At 43.7% G+C, this 21,734-nt stretch overlaps 1 protein-coding gene across 1 annotated transcript in view; it reads left to right on the forward strand.

Moving 5' to 3' along the window:
* PLXNA3 (plexin A3) overlaps nucleotides 1–21,734 on the forward strand; it is a 239,429-nt gene that overhangs the window by 112,949 nt on the left and 104,746 nt on the right. The window contains exons 4-5 of the mRNA XM_089675234.1: nucleotides 12,979–13,107; nucleotides 13,504–13,604. Of these exons, the coding sequence (XP_089531360.1) occupies nucleotides 12,979–13,107; nucleotides 13,504–13,604 (230 nt within the window). The remainder of the gene's footprint in view (nucleotides 1–12,978; nucleotides 13,108–13,503; nucleotides 13,605–21,734) is intronic.

Consider the following 21,734-nt stretch of genomic DNA (forward strand, 5'->3'; position numbering starts at 1 on the left):
GCTGAACCTGAAGAGCTTATTACGAAGGGACAACACTGGAAACCACCAAGAGTTATAAAACCAATGAAGAAGATATAAAAAAAAAAGGGGGGGGGGGTGAAATTCCTCTATAATAAGAGGATACAATTTGAGCAGATTTCCTCTATGTGTGAATAACTGTCTAACTCGCCTCTGTGTCCAGAACTGGCTGTGACCTGCATTTTCACAAAGGACTTGACCTCCCTGACTACTGGCTTAAGCCCTGCCCCTGTGCATTGACATGTCCCATAAGATTGTTTTTTTTTTGTGTGTGTTTTATACATATTTAGATATCCCTATCATTTGAAATGTGGCAAGGGTTAGCTTTGCAGTTCCTTGGTGGATGGCAGCTTTCATTATGTAATCGTAGTCTTTGCTGCTAAGAAAACGCCTATACGGCAGATATGACCCCTTGGAGAATCCAAAGTGTAATTGAAAAGCAGCATGCAATCCCCAGGTATCCTCCTATAGATAAAACAATAAACGACTTTGAATTTTTCAGCTGATTTGTGAACTCTAGTATTTTAACAGCTGCAAAGAAATTTTCCCTTTGAACGATGGGCTTCTCTTCAGAACCCGTTAAATTGCAATGCCCTATGCATGATGCGCCTGACCTGAACTGATAAATCTTCATGGCGATTTTGCATTTTCTTTTATTTGACTTATGTTTGGGTGTTATTGGTTGCTATGGGCAAAAAGGTTACATTGTCTTTCAGAGCGATTTTAACAAATGTGGACATGGGTTGTTCAATTACTCTTAAGAACGGATCCAGCCATATTGTGACACAAACCATTGTTCAGCTTTGGCCTGCTGACTTTAGAAACAGCTGGTACCACCATTGAGGAAGAATTACACAGGCTGACTTGTCTGTACGTCCATTTGATGTGTGCTGTCATGCCGCAAGAAAACCTGCCTCTGGTTTTTCCTTCACAGTAGAGGCCTGAAATGGCCTCATTAAATTACTGTACAGGTCTTACAGACCTGCTCATCCAAAACACTGTGCTTTTCTTAGGAAATAATCTGGAGGTACAACTGTGTCTCCTGATCTTTTGCTTTTGTCTGTTTGACTGTACTTAATTTTCATGCCATCCCAGTCCTGTTTAAGGAGTGTAACTATGGAAGCTGTGCCCAAAAAGAGGCAGGCGGAGGGCAGACAGTCATCAGTCCAATTTGTGGACTCTCTGTAGCTGATCTTTTCCCATGTCTTTGCACTGTGTATTTAATTACCCGTATGTCTTTAGGGCATATAGTGGTGGCTGTCTTGGTGAAAGTAGGGATTTGCTTCCTCATACCAGAACCTGCAGCAAAGAGAACAGTGAGCAAAACAGTTGTGTCTATGGACTCCATTCAGTAAAGCAGATCACATGTGGTATTTTGGTGATCTAACACAGAGCTCGACAAACCCCAGGCGCCAGGCTGCCATGGCGACTAGAAATTGCGTCCTGGAGCCTGGGGTCTGTCAGCAGTCTGCTGGCAGGCACTGGAATGCCTCCTCAGTGGTCCAGGGATATCCCCACGGGCTAATCTCCTAGCTCTTATCCCTTAGCTGTGATTTAGCTGGAGAGGGAGAACAGAGCAGCGCGCACAGCCGCCTCCTTCCCTCCGTCCAATCACTGGCCGGCGCCGTGTGTGAAGTGTTCTGTCCCCGCCCTCTCTCTCTGGCAGACAGTGATGGCAGCTCCGGGAATGTGTTCTGGGGCTTCAGCGGTGCGGTGGTGAAGGTTCACCCAGTCCTGGTCTCCATAGTGGTCCGCTTTGAGCGGAAGAACAAAGGGCTGGCCAGGATGAGCAGGACTCTGCTGGGGGAGGGGAGACCATCGTTTGAGCTCGTGTCTGACAGGGAGCATCACTGATAATATATGGGGCCCCTGTATTCTACCTATTGGGGGGCCACACTGTTCCTCTTTGCGCTGATCGCATATTTCTGGGAGGGGGCTACATTTGAGCATGTGTGGGGCCCCTGTGTTGTGCTGATCATATGGGGGGCTTCTGCACTGTACTGATCATATGTGCTGTGTGATATGGGGGGAGCTGTGCTGTGTGATATGGGGGGGCTGTGGTGTGTGTTATATGGGGAGGGGGGCTATGCTGTGTGCTATGGGGGGGGCGGCCTGTGCTATATGGGGGGGCTATGCTGTGTGATGTGGGGGGCTGTGCTGTGTAATATAGGGGGGCCTGTGTGATACGTGGGGGGCTGTAAAGCATGATATTGGGGGGGGTAGCTGTACTTTGTGACATGTTGGGGGGGCTGAATTATGTGATATGAGGGGGGTTGTAATGTGTGGTATGGGGCGGTGGGAATTGTACTGTGTAATATGGGGGAGGGTAGCTGTACGGTGTGATATGGGGGGCTGTGCTGCAGGTCTTGACAAATCCTAGGTCGCCGTGAAGAATTGCGTCCTGGTGCCTGGGCTTTTGTCAGCCATCCACTGTCAGACACCAAGATGCCACTTCACTGATCCAGGGATTTGAATTCTCTACAGCTTAATCTCCTATCCGTACCTTTCAGTGTATGGACAAGAGGCATTCTAATTGGTCAGCACCATCACAAAGACAGCGTTGACGAATCAGAATCCATCTAACCTGTCCTGTCAGTGCTGGGAAGAGAGGAGAGAAAGCTGTGGGGATTTCAAATCCCTGAACCAGTGAAGCAGTGTTCGGTGTCTCCTTTCTTTTCGTTCTTTCTTTAAAAAAACTGGCTCCTAACTTTTTTTAGCTGGCTCCTAGTTTCAAAGCAAATTTGTCAAGCCCTGATCTAACACATTTCCAAAATACTGCATTCGATGCTGAAAATGTCAATTCACTATATACAGCTCAGTTTTGGGCACCAATGCACAAAAAGAACATTGGGGAACTGGAGAAAGTACAGAGAAGGGCAACTAAACTGATATGAGGCATGGAGGAGATCAGCTATGAGGAAAGATTAGAGGAACTGAATTGATTCTCTCTTGAGAAGAGGAGATTAAGGGGGGATATGATCTCCATGTATAAATACATCAGTGGTTCATATAGTGAACTCGGTGTAGAGCTATTCACCCTGAGATCATCATAGAGGACAAGGGGGCACTCTTTACGTCTGGAGGAAAAAACATTTAATCTCCAAACACGGAAAGGTTTCTTCACAGTGAGAGCTGTGAAAATGTGGAATTGACTCCCTCAAGAGTTGGTTCTGGCCAGCTCAGTGGATTGCTTCAAAAAAGACCTGGATTGTTTCTTAGTATACAGATATATTCTGTGTATCTAACATGTATAGGTAAAGTTGATCCAGGGAATATCTGATTTGCCTTTCAGGGGATCAGGAATGAATTTTTTTCCCAGCAGGACCAAATTGGATCGTGCTTTGCTGTTTTTTTTTGCCTTCTTCTGGATCAACTGTGGGTATAGGATTATAACTTTTTTTTTTTTTTTTTAATGGTTGAACTGGATGAACTTTTGTCTTTTTTCAGCCAGACCAACTATGTAACTATCCCTTTATTGCGGTATTTACCTACAAAATGCTCAGTAAATACTGCATAAAACAGCATTAAAGTAATTCTCTAAAGGAAATAAATGTATGCGTTTAAGTAGTGGCCCAGGCTTGTGATAGTTAACGAATGTGTTTTCATTTTAGCTGGTTGTTAATGGAGCCAGCAGTAGCTGGCGTCTTTAACAACTAGTAAATAGCTGGTTGTTGCGAATCCGGCAGTCGCCATGTCCTTTACAATCATGACTCATCTGTTGTGATGAAGGGGGCATTAGCTCTTCCCCCCATTCCTTTCCTGGCCTGCCAAGCTGCATACTCAGATAAGGGTCTGGTATATATTTTGCAGGGGGACCCCACCCCTTTAAAAAAAAAAACTTGCATGAGTAGTGCTGTGCCTATTGAAAGGTCCCGTAGTCTTCTGAGACCTGTCATATGTCCCAGAAGACTGCGGAGAGAGAGGGGGGCAGGACTTCCACTTCCAATCACCTAAGCCACGGGTGTCTAACTGGCGACCCTCCAGCTGTTTCCAAACTACAAGTCCCATGAGGAATTGCAAGATTGCTAGTTACAAGCATGACTCCCAAAGGCAGGGGCATGATGGGACTTGTAGTTTCGCAACAGCTGGAGGGCCGCCAGTTTGACACCCCTGACCTAGGTGGTCGGAGCTGAAGTGGGAGCAGGTACCTGTCAAAATTGGGTACCCATTCCCTCAAGGTGCCATTTGCTCACAGGGAAAGGGGGACCAGTCCTTAAAGTGGAACTTCCCCTTTTGGGTGGAGCTCCACTTTAAGGATGCCAGTGGAAAACGATGTTAAAATACTGCAAGTTTTCACTATTAAAGTACTGCAGCACTTCAGAAAATAGCTAATGTGGTATTTTAGTAGCGTTTTTTTTAGTGAATTGCAAACATTTTTTTAAAAACTTGAAGAGGTATTTTACCACGGATCCTAAAGTGGTAGATACTGCTTGGTGAATGGAGCCGCAGATCTCCTGAAACTAGCAACCAGAGGCAACCGTGCCTTAGAACTCACTTCTACAGCTACAAGATTGCAGGCACAGGAGTACTTGGGCATCGTCACATCTGCTATTTTTCCGGAGGAATTCCAGACAAATCGCTCACTATTCTCCTAAACACAATTAATACTTAGATGTTTATTATAACAAGGCAGATCTTTGCTTTCAGAGTTCAGGTCCACTTTAATGAATAAAAATATAACCATTGTTGTTTTATCTGTCAGTTCACTTTAGAACACTCTTGCTGGTAGAACGTTTACACCTACACAGTAGTTGGTCAGGCCAGTGTCAGGAGAGCAATTGCATTAATTGTTGTATTTGTTTAGTGGTTTTAGCTGGAAAACCTAATTGCTGTACTTAATGAAATGTTCTCTTTCTGGAAGTTTTCTGAGATATTAATTTTACTGCCAAGTGATCCAAATGCAGCTTTCAAGGTAGTGTGGTTAAACACATTGGTGTGATGTTCTTCGACTTCCTCGCCCATCAGCTGTTCTGCTGCTTGTCTGCCAGGAAATTTGACATTTGTCATGATACATGAACTGGTCTGGTAGCCATAGCTGTTGGATAGGCAGCCGTAATGTGTGTGTGTATATATAACCTGTAGAATGGTAGTCCTAATATAGATTATTTACCATGACATATTCGCTCAGTGGGAGATGCTCCGGCTATGGGTATGTTATATGGATAACTGGCCCATCAGTGTTTTGTGACTGTGGTGGGCTATGAAAATGTAACTCCAGCCAAAAATTTTGGAAGGTTTGGAACCTTTGTCTGTTTTTATTACTTTTGGTGTCCTAGTGGTGGAAAGCTTACCTTTTTGATATACTGTCTAGTGTGAGCAGGAGAGAAGGTGAAGGGGAACCCAATGTATTGACTATTGTTGGAAGAGGAATAAAAGGGATATTTGTCTAATAGGAACACATCTTCTGCAGTCGTTTATCAAAGCTGGGCTTTCCCCATATTATGGAGAATTCATGATGGGGATGCAGATCCTCTGCTCCAGCACTTTCCATGCCATCCCCAAAACAAAGTTTTGGCTTGAGTTAAAATAGAAGTTGCTTTGGGGGCATGTGACTGGACCTATATGCTCTGAGAAAAAACATGATAGTTGATGCGTGTTAATAACCAGAATTTAATTACCCGTATGTCTTTAGAGCATAAATAATTAATGTCGGCTGTATCTCCCAGCTCACCAGTCTCCTAAGTAGAAGAATGGATAGCTAGCCCATAGAAGATGGTGTAATGAACTGTAGTTGTAGACCTTTAATGATCCCAGTTTTAGTTTTCCCCCCAGTCCTGTCTCTTCAGCAGCCATGAAACTGTAGTTCGTCTCGCACCCCTCTGATCATGTTGCCTCCCCCCCCCCCCCCTTCCTATTCACCTCACTTCTCATTACCTCATTGTCTTGAGATGAAAATCTTGTTTTTCTCTCTTGTCTGCAGCCCCCACCTTCCCTCACCTCCATCATTCCTCTCTCTCTTCTCCTCTGATGCTTGGCTTAATATTTCATGCTAATTCTCCTGATGGATAATAGATTACTGGCAAGTTGTAAGGGATGAAATGATTACTTGGAGAGCAGGATTCTGGATTTAACACTGTGTAACTCGGAGCTGTCAAGTGGCTTAGACAGAACTTCTTGCCAGAGGAGCAACCCTGACAAAAAGTGAACAATGTAGCTCTGTAAATGTTCTCATTGTCTGCTGTTCAGACACAGAATGACTTGGTGCCCATGGTGTGTTTCAGCCCATGCAGCAGCAAAGACCTGTGACAGTCTTCATCACCAGCAGGGATCTATGGCAAGCTTCGGCTCCTGCACCAGCAGGGATCTATATCAGACTTCGGCCCCTGCACCAGCAGGGATTTATAGCAAGCTTTGGCCCCTGCACCAGCAGGGATCTATGGCAAGCTTTGGCCCCTGCACCAGCAGGGATCTGTGGCAAGCTTTGGCCCTCTGCACCAGCAGGGATCTATGGCAAGCTTTGGCCCTCTGCACCAGCAGGGATCTATGGCAAGCTTCGGCCCCTGCACCAGCAGGGATCTATGGCAAGCTTTGGCTCCCTGCACCAGCAGGGATCTATGGCAAGCTTCAATCCTTGCACCCGCAGGGATCTATGGCAAGCTTCAATCCTTGCACCAGCAGGGATCTATGGCAAGCTTTGGCTCCTGGTAAAACAGGGATCTATGGCAAGCTTTGGCCCCTGCACCAGCAGGGATCTGTGGCAAGCTTCGGCCCCTGCACTAGCAGGGATCTGTGGCAAGCTTCGGCCCCTGCACTAGCAGGGATCTGTGGCAAGCTTCGGCCCCTGCACCAGCAGGGGACTGTGGCAAGCTTTGGCTTCTGCACCAGCAGGGGACTGTGGCAAGCTTTGGCTTATGATGCAACAGGGAGGCATAGCGCTCTCTGGGCTCTGCGCATCAGGGAGGCATAGCGCTCTCTGGGCTCTGCGCGTCAGGGAGGCATAGCGCTCTCTGGGCTCTGCGCGTCAGGGAGGCATAGCGCTCTCTGGGCTCTGTGCGTCAGGGAGGCATAGCGCTCTCTGGGCTCTGCGCGTCAGGGAGGCATAGCGCTCTCTGGGCTCTGCGCGTCAGGGAGGCATAGCGCTCTCTGGGCTCTGCGCGTCAGGGAGGCATAGCGCTCTCTGGGCTCTGCGCGTCAGGGAGGCATAGCGCTCTCTGGGCTCTGCGCGTCAGGGAGGCATAGCGCTCTCTGGGCTCTGCGCGTCAGGGAGGCATAGCGCTCTCTGGGCTCTGCGCGTCAGGGAGGCATAGCGCTCTCTGGGCTCTGCGCGTCAGGGAGGCATAGCGCTCTCTGGGCTCTGCGCATCAGGGAGGCATAGCGCTCTCTGGGCTCTGCGCATCAGGGAGGCATAGCGCTCTCTGGGCTCTGCGCATCAGGGAGGCATGGTACTGTAATTAAATATATGGATAAATATCTAAATATTTCTTTCCTAGAATCTGGCACACACTGCCCCAACACTACAGCCACACCTTCTTCATCTCATATCTCTGCCCATCCTTAATCCAACCAGCCTGCCCAAGTGAGTTTTCCAGAGTTGGCTGCATCACATATTTTTAAGCTAGCACATTCTAACAATTACATTTTAATTGCTTTATAACAGATGTTGTGAAAACACATTTGGAAAACTGAAAAAAAAAGCTTTATTTTTGTTTGGTTTAAGCTGAGGGAATCATGTTTCATATGACCAGGATAGCTAAAGAAGTCTTTCCTCTGTAGAGGGGCAGTCATTCCGTTTTGTGGTCAAATCCAGAATTTGTGTGTTCTCTGTCTTTGTCTCTGGGAGGATAAAAGACACAATCGTTTTTTTGAGTATCTTAAGCTGGTTGAAATTTCGGAGGTTCCGCAGGACCGGCCAAGATTCAATCGATGTATGGGCAGATTGATTGTGCCCAAGTCAATCCACTGACCGACTTGAGTACAACCAGCCTTTCAGATTTTTAGCATGTGATTATTGCCAGCGGGTCCGGCTCCCCATGCGCCAAAACTCTAAACCCCCCACCGCTGGGAGAACACAATAACTCAGCGGGAGAGATTCCCCTATCGACACTGTGTTGATGGGGGAGGGATTTGAGCGATTTTTCTTTCTTGCAACCTGTGGCCTAAAACTGGCCATAGACTGATCATAATTCGGTTGGTTCATCAGTAACCGTAAAAATTTTGATCCATCTATGGGCAGCCTGATTGTAATGAAGTCGATCTATCAATTGACTTCAGTACAACCAGCCCTTTTTTTTTTTTTTTCTTTTTTCATGCGATCTCTGCCGGAGGCTGTATCTGACTGTGTCGAAGGGGAAATCAAGTGAATGTGGTGGAAGGAAAGAAAATTACATAATCTATGGGCTGCTTAAGGTATATTAACAGATTTAGTTCACCTCTTAAATTGCTGTGCAACCAGGACAAGTCCCCTTGCAGAAAAAACCTTTTTTTTTTATGTTCCTAGAAGTTGAACTATGTATAAGGGCCAATTCACACCACGTGCAATCCAGTGTATTTTTTTTCTGCATCAAAAACCTATGGAAAGTGGGTTATATGGTTTCCAATGGCATAGTTCACACCAGTGCGATCAGTTCTAGTGCATTCCAGTTCCAGAAAAAAAAGTAGAACATGCTGCATTTTTCTTGCACTGTACTGTATTGGAACGTGGTAAAATGCATACAAAAAACGCACCAGACCCCACTACAGTGAGCAAAAAAAAACAGGGAAAAAAGCATCCGCAATACATCTGGAAACCCATAAAAAAATGCATGAATAACTTGCATGCAGAAGTGCATCTGGAGCTGATCTTGAGTGCGTTTTTTGTGGTGTGAACTGGTCCTAAACAGAAAGTTTGCCTATGCAGTTTTGTTTAACAATGGGGGGGGGGGGGAGTTCTGTTTATATGTGTTGTTTGATCCTTTTGCTTATTGACCTGCCATGTGCGATTGTAGTCGCTGACTGCAAGTGTACAATCCAAACGCACATGTTCCTGCGTTAAAAATGGCTGTGTGTATAAGAGGGTGCTGCAGTGACCGTCGGCTGGAACCGAACCAAATGCGCAAGGGAGAAAGTCACCAGCACACCGAGGATCACCAATATGGGTCCAAACGTTTTAATGAACGATCACATAGTTACAGCAAGGCAACGTTTCGGAATCTCTCAGGATCCCTGATGGAGTCCTGCGAGACTCCAAAATGTTGCTTTACTGTAACTATGTGATCGTTCATTAAAATTTTTGGACCCATATTGGTGATCCTCGGTGTGCTGGTGACTTTCTCCCTTGTAGACGCTAACTGGTCTCAATACAAAATGGCTGCAGACAACAAGCAACACTTGAGAATATTGTACAGCCCACTCGCTGTATAATTTTGGCAAAAAAAAAATTGAAAATAATCGCCTCACAGCTGCTTTTATTTTTGTATTTATTTTTTTGAAAATACAACCTTTCGCAGTTACGTAGACATATAATGTGTGTTTTTGAAAAAATGCATCTGCGTGTATAAATATTTCTATACGAATTTCATGTATACTACTTTATGGAAAGGTCTTTTCCTCAAATTGTTTTTACTTCCCTAGAATTTAGAACGCTATTGTTCAGGATTTGCACTTGAAAGTTCCAGTCATGTTTTTTATGCCATCATTAGGATGATGCCTGGCTGTCAGAAAGCCTGGCCCTCTTTGAGGTTTGTGTTGTTATACTAGGCCTCGGGCAACAAGACACATGACAATGGCTAACGATGAGGCTTTGTACTATCTTGTTATCCTTTCACTAATCACGCTTTCTTCCACATCCCCCCCTTTTCTCCTTCCCATGAACACACACATTTTTATATATTAATATACATGAACATTATACCTTATGATTTCGGAATGTGCTTCATCAATTCAGTGGCAAAAGCCTGCTGTGTTCCTATCTGATGCTTGTCTTACAACAATTTACTACAACACCATCATCTACCATGTAAACTTCTGTTAATTTGCATATCTAGAATTGTTTTTGTTTTTTTTTCTTTTGTGTTGGTTGGTTTTTGTCAACTGAAACTCTTCACTTCATTGCAAATGCATTTTTTTTTTAAAGCGTATGTTCACCTTTTGGGAAAAGAAATGCATATTTGCAGGTAAAAAATTGTGCATTTATTTATTTATTTTCTATGGAGCCTGCAGAGTATTGCGCCCACACTCAGCAGATCTGGGGTGCAATGTCAGGCTCCTGCAGACTGTCAGGATAGCTGCCTACCCATATCTCCCATACGGGCAGGCAGTTACATGAGAGCAGGAAGATCAATGAACTACGAGCGCGCTCACCTGTGCCATCACAGTTCATTGAGAACTACAAGCCATAAGCCACAATAGATGACGCTGTGAAACTGTGAATGACGCGGCTATGTGGGCAAAGCCTCTCCAAGCCTCGCTCTTTCCAAAAAGTGACAGTGGGTGCAGGGAGAAGATCCAGCGCCTGCTGTCACACTGAGGGGGAAATTGGCAGAACTGGCGGCAGGAGCTGGAACCCTAAATACGGGTGAAGCATGTAACATGTTCCAAAAGGTGAGCTTATCCTTTAGAGTAATATTAAAGGTGTTTTTTTTTTTCGTTTTTTTTTTTAATTTAACAAACCTGTCATATTTACTTACTCTGTAGGTTTTGCACATATCAGCCCGATCCTCTTCTTCTCGGGTCACCCGCCAGAGCTCCTGGCTCCTCCCACTTGACTAGTGCCCCCAGAAGCAAGCCACTTGCTATGGGGCACTGGTGCATGCTCGCTCACAAGCCCCCGCTCTATGTAGGACACATAGAACTGAGGCTCGGGCCCACCCCCACTCTTTCCTAACTGGATCACTGGCTGTGATTGACAGCAGTGGGAGCCAGTGGCTCCTGCTGCTGTGTTTCAGCCAATGAGGGGAGAGAGACCTGGGACAGCCGAGGCTCCCGTGCACATCGCTGGATCAGAAGGAGGCTCAGGTGAGTATTAGGGTGGGGGGAGCTGCACACAAGGTTTTTTTCCTTCATGCATAGAATGCATATAGGTAAGAAACCTCCAGCCTGGATAACCACTTTAAATATACAATCTTCTATAAATGCATTTATGGCCTTGTTCACACATGTGCGATTTCAAATGCCAGTTGAGTCACAGAGAATCGCTTGAAAATGAAAATCATTGATTGGAAACTGCTCTGAGGAGGACCCTCTGCTTCCTTCTGTACTGAATTGTATTGTAACTATACTGTCTGCTGCAATGTTGTAAAGCACTACGGAAACTGTTGGCACTATATAAATCCTGTATAATAAAATAAGAAAAAGGTTGTCGGACAAAAATTGTATGTCCAAACAAGCAGATTTTATGGGCACCGTGAGAGACCACACTATCAATAGTGTCTGGGGGTTATGTTTGTATTGTTGGTTTTATAAATCCTTTTGTGACTATTTTATGTCAATAAACTGTGATATTTGTATATGATAGTGTGGTCTCTCGCTGTGTCCATAAAATCTGCAAGTTTGGCTGTACAATTTTTGTCTGGCAACCGTTTTCTTACATTTTTTTAGGATGTGGCACTAGGAAGCGTCATAGTATTTTCTCTATATAATAATTTCAATGGTGCCTGTTCACATCAATGCAGCACAGCTGCGATGCTACTTTAGGTAAGGTACCTGTGCTACTTTGGTTCGATGCAGTAGGTTTTTTTTTGGCCCAAAGACTTTAATGGAAATGCAGGAAAATCGCATGTTTTTCCAACGATTCCGTTGTGTTTTTCCCCAAAACTATTCTCCTCTTCCTCCCTTCTCCCCCTGCAGAAATCACACCAGTTTGAAGATCACATCAAAAATGTCAGTACTGCAGCTGCACTACATAATTACATTGGAAATGGGATGCAATTGCAGCTGTACCAATGTGAACCATGCCGGGCTGGTTTGCACCTGAATCACATAGGAACATGGTCCATGTACCTGTGTGTCTTGGTGAGAAGAATCTAGGCAGCTTGCTTTTTTTGCAATGATTTTTATTTAGTTTTTCAACGGAGGTACAAAGATCCAACAGTTATGTTGTTTTCACACTGATCTGTTTTTCTTCCACTTTTGCATTAAAAAAGTGGACGAAATGTGTGATTATGTATTCCAATGGAACTCTTCACACTGGTCTTTTTTTTTGTTTTTGTTTTTTTTTGTTTGTTTTTTTAATCCTGCTTGCTGCATTTTTAATGCAGTAAAAAAAAGCACCAAAAATGCACCTCCCCATTTGAAATTAATGGAAAATGTGGCAAAAATGCATAAAAAATGCACCTGTGTTGCATTTTTGATGTGTTTAATTTAGTCACATGTCCTGTAAAAAAAAAAAAGCACTGCAAACGCTGTAAAAATGCTGCAAAAACGTACATGCATTTTTGCCGTGTTTTTGCAATGGATCATTGTGGAAGTAACCTTACACATACAACAAATAGTGTACATTATTTGCACACCAGGGTACAAAACTTCACAAAAGAGGGAGTTTTGCTTTCATTCACACTAAAAACCACTAATGGAGGGAGGAACAGCAATGTGCAATCACTAACAGCTGTGCACATAGAATATAAAAATCAGAAAATATGTATCTCCTCTCCCCATGATACACATACACAAAGTCCATAAACAAGGCTTTCAGCATGTTCTTGATACACATAATTTCTACAACTCATAACACACACAAAATAGATTACCAACTCCAGTCTTTGGTCAGGCAGGCTTTAATTGTATGTGTCCAGCCCTCAGACAGATTCCCCCCCCCCCTTCCTGTTCTGTGTCTGAACACCCTGAAATGTGTCACAGTCTGTTTCACAGTCATTTATACTAATGATGTTTGTCATGTTGGAAGATGGCGAAGAATGAATAGGCAGACGTTTGCAGGGACACGAGACGTTCTGTGTACAGTGACTGGGCATACAAAAGCCTCAGTGTCCCGTGGGCATGCATTTTCATTGTTTTTTTTTTTTTCTTTTTCTCTTTTTGCTGTGACAGATTCGCGTGGACAGCCCTGCAGATGCTGTACTGTATGACACTGCCGTGGTGGTGCCAGGAAAGCCAATACTCCGGGATATGGTGTTCAGTCCAGACTGGCAATCTGTATACATACTGAGTGAGAAACAGGTGAGAAAACAAAAAGTAAAAATACTGTAAGACACCACCATACTCAAATGAAATTTATATATTACACCCATAAATTGAAATATTCATTTTGTATTTCACTGGATCTCTTGGGTGCTCTAGCTGTGAGATTTTCCCATAGTAGTTTGTGTCTCTGCTCCTCAGCAGCCATCATTATTTTTCAGTCTCCCATCTATCTGAGGTGAACTAGAGAACCCTATTGGCTTTTATGAACTATAAAACCATTATTTTTTCTGATTCTTTTTAGTAATACAAATACAACTTTTGGCTAAAAAATGTCAGATGTCCTGTTGGTTGCTTGTCCAGCACACAAAATGGCTTCTTTACCATGTGCATGAATCCGGTGACTGTCATTTGCTAAAAATGTTCTTTCCACAGGTCAGCCGTGTTCCTGTAGAGAGCTGTCAGAGATATAACACCTGTGCTGCCTGCTTGGGGTCTGGGGACCCCCACTGTGGATGGTGTGTGCTTCATAGCAGGTAGGGGCCTATTTCTATCATCCACCTATTGCATTCAACTGTCTGGATATTTGTGAGGTGGTCTTTGCTGCCGATGGTAGGGTCAGAACATGGTGCAGACAGTAGGAATCTAAACCCATCCTGGCTGGTGGCCATAAAATGGCATTGCTGTTTGTGTGGCACAAAATCAGGCCTTTTAAAAAGAAATTGCATGCAGCCAACTTTAATATTACAAATGTGAAAAAAAAAATTGCCACTGCTTTACATGGCTCTGTCCCATCTTACTACAGTGACAGAGCAGCCCTTGGGACAAGAGCCCAGTAGAATTATAGGAGAGAGAGGTCCTGCACATGTGCAGTGTGCTGTGTTTCTCTCTCTTTTGCCTGTCGCAGCCGCTAAGCTCATCAAAGCTGACAGGGAAGAGAGTGCACTGAGCATGCATGGCCCTTGGAAAAAAGGACAGTGCGCTCTCCTATAGCACTCGTTCTAACAGCTGCTACGTGATGATAGTTGGTCCAGAGCCATGTAAAGCAGTGGCAGTTTTTCTGTTATTGCAAATATGGCCCACAGGTGTGTTATCAGAGGAGAGGCATGGGTGTAAGATCTGATCAGCTTTGAGTTCATATGCTCTATGAAGACTGGCCTCACCCAGAGAAGTTTTTTTTCTCCTTCAAAACATTCCACCCTAAAGTATCCCATTAAGGAAAGCTTCCTGGGTGATTACTGTTTTGGAGCGTGCTATTTTTTACCTTCGCACAGCCCAGTGGAGGATAATCTTGCTTTTTTAAAGACCCAGTATGTGGAAAGGTTAGAGGCCCTCCTTAAGGCTGCCTTCACCTTGGCAGGCTTTGACATACAACCAGCAGTTGTGTCTTTGGCAGTCTGTCAGACCATTGCTGTCAGGACTATACGTATTGTCCGGAATCCAAGCTCCATCCTTACAGAACTCTCTGTCCATAGTTATCTGGACCTTTTGCCTACAGTCTTGCTTTGCTACTTGAATGGTCTGGTGAATACACGTCACCAGATTTCCTGGATGGGCCTACGTTCTTTACACATGCGCAGATTCCTCTGGTTTAAAGCAATTGTAAACTTTCCCTTTTTTTTTTTTATATTAAAATAATAAACATATTATACTTACCTGCTCTGTGCAATGGATTTGCACAGAGCAACCACAATCTTCCTCTTCTGGAGTCCCCTGCCAGCGCTCCTGGCTTACTCCTGTGCCAATTTCCTCCTCCTACCATAGGAAGAGAGTGGAGAGACATTTGTCTGCGTTCTTAGACTTTTGGCCCCAGAAAATATGATGCCTGGGTCCACAGTGTCCTTTCCAGGGGCTACATACTGGTGTTTTGCACCCTGCCTCCTCCTTGCCCCTAAACCTGTCTCCTATGCCCCTATGGGAGAATACTGTTAGGGTTCTACTCGAACCGTTTTACTGTTCAAAAGCCAATTAAAGGAGTTTGCCCTATTCTAGAGCTAAAAACTCTCAACTTGTTTCTAGGGATTCCGCTTTTTTGTGGAAAATGCCAGGTCAGTCATTACCTCCCTCCTTCCGGGGAATTTCCAGCTTTATAAACATCCAGGAAGCCTATCTACACATTCACATTTTTCCACTTCATAAATGCTATCTGCATTTTACAGTGGATGATTTCTGTTACCAGTTAGTCACCCTTCCCACTGGCCAGTCCATGGCCCCCCTGCGTTTTCATCAAGCTGCTTGCCTAGTTATATTTTTGGTTTTGTTGTATTCTCAAGGAATTCATGTTGGGGGTTACCTGGATGATCTCCTGTTAAAGGACCAGTTCTTTATGTCCAGATAGTACAGGCTCTGCAGAGGTTTGGTTGGAGTACCTGGGTCTGAGGCTGACAACGTCCTTGTCCTTAACGTTTCTGCGTCAGGACAAACTTCTGTCCCTTGGTTCTCATACCAGGGCCCACTGGGCCCGAAGGAAGCCCAGGATTTATTAATGAGGTTTTTGGCTCTCATGGTTGTCTCCTTGGAGGCCTAGTGTCAGTCCGGACTGTTGTAACTGAGTATTCTGGCCACGTAGGACAACAAGATGTGGTTCTTGGACTTTTCCATGAATCTGACCACCAAGGCTAGACTCTCCCTTGAGTGGTGGGTTTCCAACTCATTGCTGGAGTTAGGGAAGCCCTTTCCTCCAAAGTCACAGAAGGCTCTCACAACTAATACCAGCCTGTTGAGCAGGGGAACAGTTGTGAACACCCATCTGTACAGGGGAATTGGTTGTCAGAGGAAAATTTGCCTTCCAATCAACATCTTGGAGCTTGGATAGTTTAATTACGCTCTAATTAAAGGACAATCAAATCACCCCAAGTTCAGTAGTACAATCCAACCTTTTTACTCTTTTTTTTTTCTCTTTACACAGTCTGCAACAAAGTATATAATGCATTGTAGAGTATTACCTGCCCATGAAAAAGTGATGTGGAGCATTTTGTCTGCAGTGAGTTTTCATTGTTTAGCTCAGTCTCGGGCTGTTTATGGGTTTGTGTACCTGTTAGTACATAGTAAAGATGTGCACCTCCGCTCCTGTAAAAGACTGTTGACAGTTTTTCCGTTTTACCACCACTGTTCTTTCTCGTCAATCTGACACATTGTGCGGAGGCTGAAAACTGAACACTAATCTGAAAAGTGGAATTAGAAACTGTAGGATTGTCACTGAGGGAACACCAGTTTAGTTAATGAACTCCTTGGCTTTCCAAGATTTCCATATCTGGCCTGTAGCTGACTGGAGAAACCTCCAGGAATCCAGGGCTCTCAAGAGTGCACCATTATGGTCTGAGAAAACCTGCCGTTGGCTGACTGCAGGGACTACCAGGAATTAACATATCCAGCATGAATCTACCAGTGTTGTTCATAGTAGAAAAATCTTCCAAATGGACAAAAGAACAGCAGAGCATGTCAACTCAGATGAGGACACTGGCAAAAGCATGCTGATAGTGGGGGGGGTTATCCCAAGCTGGCTTTATCATTTTTATTGTTACTAGTGTTCATTTCTCCTGTAGGGGCCAGTATAACCTGACAGTCTAAGAATTCCTGCGTCCCTTAAAGAGCGAAAACAAAAATACAATTTAAGCAAAAGAATGTAATATAAATTTAAAGAGGAAGTTAACCTCAATCCTTTATAATTTCTTTTTAATACTGTGCATCAATTGAGCAGCCACAGTGTACCTGAATATTGTTGCCAGCAGTGTATGCCTCTTTATGTGCATTAAGTGGCCTTTGAATTATATGTTTATTTCTGCTACACATATAATATTTTTCATACTTTTGAGTTATGTTAGCCTTGTGGTAACACTAGTGTAGTTTCTGCCTCCTTGGTTATGCTCATGTCCAGCTTAATGCCTTGCAAGATTCAGCTGATGCGTGGCCTAATTTATTGAGAATATGGCATTTTGGCGCTGCGGATTACTTACTAGAGAGCCAAGACTCCACATTTTCATAAATTAGATTCATTCCTAGACAATATGTTGTCATTTTTCCCAACTAACACATTCTGTTAATGTTTTTCGCTTTACCCATTCCCCACTTCTGTGCAGGAACGGGCATGATTGTTCAGTTGCCTGACAATATGGATGATTATTCCTGACATGCAATGAGAAATGAAATATTCAGATTGCTCGTGTGTTCACGGATTTGTGTATATGGCTTTGTGTATGGTTCTGTATTTGCATTTAATTTGTTATTCAGTATAATTTCAGAAGAAAAACCCTTTTTGTTTCGAAAAACCGAAAACATATCCTTATGCAGTCCTCCTACTTCTAACAATCAGGCACATGAGGAACAATTAAAATAAATTATAATATGTGTGCTGCTACCCCTCCTCCATACGTCATAACTTAACCAGGAGAGAAGAAACGGGCAGTTTTAGAACAAGCTTGGTTTGCTGTATATAAAATATACCATGCAACCATGCAGTTTTGCTATTAAAAGAGGTGAAGATGATGATCATTATTCTTTTTTTATGCAGATGGATATAAACTTCTTTAATCTAGACACAGGGGTAGATTTACTAAAACTGGTGCACTCAGAATCTGGTGCAGATCTGCATGGCAGCCAATTAACTTCTATCTTCAGATTGTTCAGGTATTAAAACCTGGAAGCTGGTTTCAATGCAGAGTTGCACCAGGCTTTGCACTCTCCAGTTTTAGTAAATAACCCCCATAATTGGATACTGGAATGATGATTCACCTGCCTGTCTATGTCTCTTATGAACTCAGGTGGCTGGATCTTTGGATTTTCAGCTTTGCCTAGCTGCTGTGACCATTATAATCTGGCCCTTTCCCTCTTGCATTAGGTTTGTCATTTATTGTAAATTATTTAAAAAAATTGAATCACAACAGTGAGGTTTTGGCCTTTGTAGTGACTTAGCTGAGATCATCTCTCTTTGGAGTCCTCAGTCCACCAGTATACACACATATCTGTTCTTTTGGGTGGACTGATGCTTTAAGCCATGACTGCTGAGGCAGCTGTCAGGACAGTAATGGGAATGCTGCTCTCAGTGGAGCTGTATGGTGTGGGATGTGACTGCTTTTGGTCTGGAGAATCTCAGTCCTCACCTGGGAAATAACTCCTGCTAAATCCATCCAGCTGGGAGAGATGGGGGAGGGAGAACAGACGATGGACAGACACAGACATGAGTCCTGCAGCAGCTGTACGTTGACTCCGCAGTACTGACCCTCTGTACTGCATCACCCCAGCTGCTTTTGGCCTCTAATACATGCTGGAGGTTCATTTAAAACTTAATTCTAATGCCTAATTGAGTTGCAGTTGATATACTGTGGAATCCAAAGAGAGACTAATCTATCAGTCCATCCCCCATAGTTATTACCTTTTGTACCACCAGCCCCTCCCTCTTAGATTGTAAGCTCCCAGGAGCAGGGCCCTCCTAACCCTCTTGTATTGAACTGTATTGTTACTGTATTGTCTCCCTTTATATTGTAAAGCGCTGAGCAAACTGTTGGCGCTATATAAATCCTGTATAATAATACAGGGTGCAGCAACATAACTTCCTTTTTTCAAAACGCAATAAAACCCATTTTATAAATCAGAATTGTTTTTATTGTCTTTAATAATGTAGGTACATATCTAAAGTTCTGTTTTACACCGTTTTGAAAATCATATCAGGTAGGTGACGCCCCCCATTGTCCATACACTGAATAAATGAATTCAGACCGGTATGTGAACATGTTGGAGGAATTTGTTTTTCCACGACTTGATGAATTGGACTTAGGGGACATTTGGTTCCAACAGGATGGAGCACTGGCTCACACTTCAAGAGCATCAATTGCTGTTTTAAGGGAACACTTCCCAGAGCGCCTCATCTCAATAAGGGGTGATTTGGAGTGGCCAGCCCGCTACCCCAATTTGGCCCCTTGCGACTTTTTTTTGTGGGGTTTTTTGAAATCCCGCGTTTATGTAAACCGTCCAAGGACCCTACAAGACCTGAAGGCCAACATCCGCGCAGAAATTGCCAACATACCCGCTGCTATGCTGTTAAGGGTCATGAAAAACGCCAAAAATCGGCTTATTCAGTGTATGGGCAATGGGGGGCGTCGCCTACCTGATATGATTTTCAAAACTGTGTAAAACAGAACTTTAGATATGTACCTACATTATTAAAGACAATAAAAACAATTCTGATTCATAAAATGGGTTTTATTGCATTTTGAAAAAAGGAAGTTATGTTGCTGAACCCTGTAATAGTAATACTTGTTTTCTCTTTTAAGTGACATTGGGGCTTAATGTAGGCAGTTTGTCCTTTTTAAAGCCTATTTTTAATTCAGTCATCAATGAAAAAACATCACAAACTCACGTGAAGCACAACCACACTGTCATCTTTCCTTTTTAGAGAGACGCTGAACTTGTTGATATATACATTTATTTTAATAGACATTACAATTGTGTTCAAAGCGAGGGGAAAAATGACAGATGCCAACAGAACAGGTGCCTTGGGAGGTATCCCTTTTCCATCATTTACCATAATAACTGTAAAACTTTAGATTTTTCCATCAGTGACACTGGACCCTTGGTAACTAGCGAGGCAGAATCCCTCAACAGGGACACAACCAGGCAAGCCTGATATTGGTTCTAACCCTTCCACACTTCAAGATTCAAGACTTCTAATGGCGTTCTTATTCAATGAAAAATAAACCTCTAAAAGCGGTCAAACTATGTTTGTTTATGAAATCATGCCTATTGGATTTCAGGGAGGCATGTCTTTTTTTCTCTGTTAAGCATCTATGTAAGAAGTCCTAAAGATTGCTATACATAAAACATTTCACCCTGTTCAGGTTGTGTTAAGCTGGCCATAGATTGTTGGAATCTCTGCCAGTCCCTGCTGAACCATCTATGGGCAGGCTGATTGTACCCAAGTCAATCCATTGATCGACTCTGGTACAACTAGCATGTCGGATTTTTACATGCAGTTATTGCCAGCAGCTATGGTCGCTAGCAATAATCACTGTGTTTTCCCAGCAGCGATGGCTCCCCACCAGGAGAACACAATAGCTCCTTGGGAGGGATTCCCCCAAGGACTCTGTTGATGGGAGAATTGAGCGATTTTCTTTCCTGAAACCTGTAGTCGTTTTTGGCCTGTCTTAGACCTCTATTTTAACAGCCTGTTATTTAATAGTATAAGTAAATTACATAAAATTCTCACTGAGGTGGCACAGCCTTTGTTTTCAGAATAGTGTACTGCCCTTTCTGCTGCCTAACTCTATCAGGTAGGAGTTCAGGCAATGCTCTCACCTGAGCTGTGAATAATATGAACCAGGGATTTTCAGTTCTGCCGTTTGCAGTCCAGGATCTAGGGCACAGAATCCCATACTACCCAGAATCCCAGACTACAACCCCACTCAGATGCCACTTGGTCAGGATACAAAAACTAGTTGCAATTGGATAATATAGAACACCGTTTAATGGTAACTGCTGACTTAAGCGGCATTGTAATGCATAGCATCAACAGCTGGCCTACTAGCATTATTTATTTCAGGTACTTATATAGCGCCATCAATTTTTGCAGCGCTTTACATATATTGTACATTCACATCAGTCCCTAACCCTCAAGGGGTGTAGAATCTAAGGTCCCTAACTCACATTCATACATACACATACTAGGGCCAATTTAGACAGGCCAATTAACCTACCAGCATGTCTTTTGGAGTGCGGAAGGAAACCAGAGTACCCAGAAGAAACCCACACAGGCACAGGGAAACTCCAGGCAGGTGTGCCCGTGGTTGGAATTCGAACCAACGGCCCTAGTATTGCCAGGTGGAAGCGGTAACCATTTAGCCACTGTGCATTGCTTGTTATCTGAATATTAGTTTAACGAATTTATTCAGTGCCAGCAAGTTCTGCAACACAAGCAATGCCATATGCACCAGTGGCTGCCCACAAAGGGGATTAGGTCCCTACAGTCACAGAGATGCGCACAAGGCCAGTTTTTGTTGTAGCTAATGTACCTTACCAATATATGTTTGGGTTTTTGGAGGACACCAGACCAGGCAGGGAACAAACTCTATACAAATAGCTTCTTTGGTGGGAATTGAACTTGGCAACCCAGTCCTTCAAGACAAAAGTGTTTGTCATTAAAAGATAAGTTCACCTTTTTACCAAAAATAATAAATGCACATTTTTTTTTCAGGTAAAAAAATGTGCATTTATTATTTTTGGTTGCAGGAGCCTAGAAACCACTGTACCAGCGATCAGCAGATCACTGGTGCCTGGCAGGTCTCCTGCAGATCTTTCAGTATATGTGCTTGCCCGTACGGGATGTACGTGTAAGCAGATATACTGACAGGAAGAATCAATGAACTACCAAGAGTGCTCCATAGTGCCATGGTAATTCATTGAGAACTACAACCCGACAACCGCTAAGACTGTCGGGACTTGTAGTTTCTTATTCACAGTGGACTGTGAATGAGTGACTAGGCCAGGTGGGTGGAGCCCCGCACAGCCACGTTTTTCAAATTTGACAGCTAGCGGGAGGAGAGAAGATAGCAAGGGAGCTGGGAATGTAGGGGCCAGTGTATTCATAGCATGTTGCCTGTCACACCCTGAATATGGGTGTAACATGTTAGGAAAGGTGAAATTAGCCTTTCAGCCTCAACAGTTTGTTCTTTCAC

This window comes from Staurois parvus, unplaced genomic scaffold (assembly GCF_062004578.1).
Source record: "Staurois parvus isolate SC_StPar_1 unplaced genomic scaffold, SC_StPar_1.0 ptg000154l, whole genome shotgun sequence".
Taxonomy (NCBI): Eukaryota; Metazoa; Chordata; class Amphibia; order Anura; family Ranidae; genus Staurois; species Staurois parvus.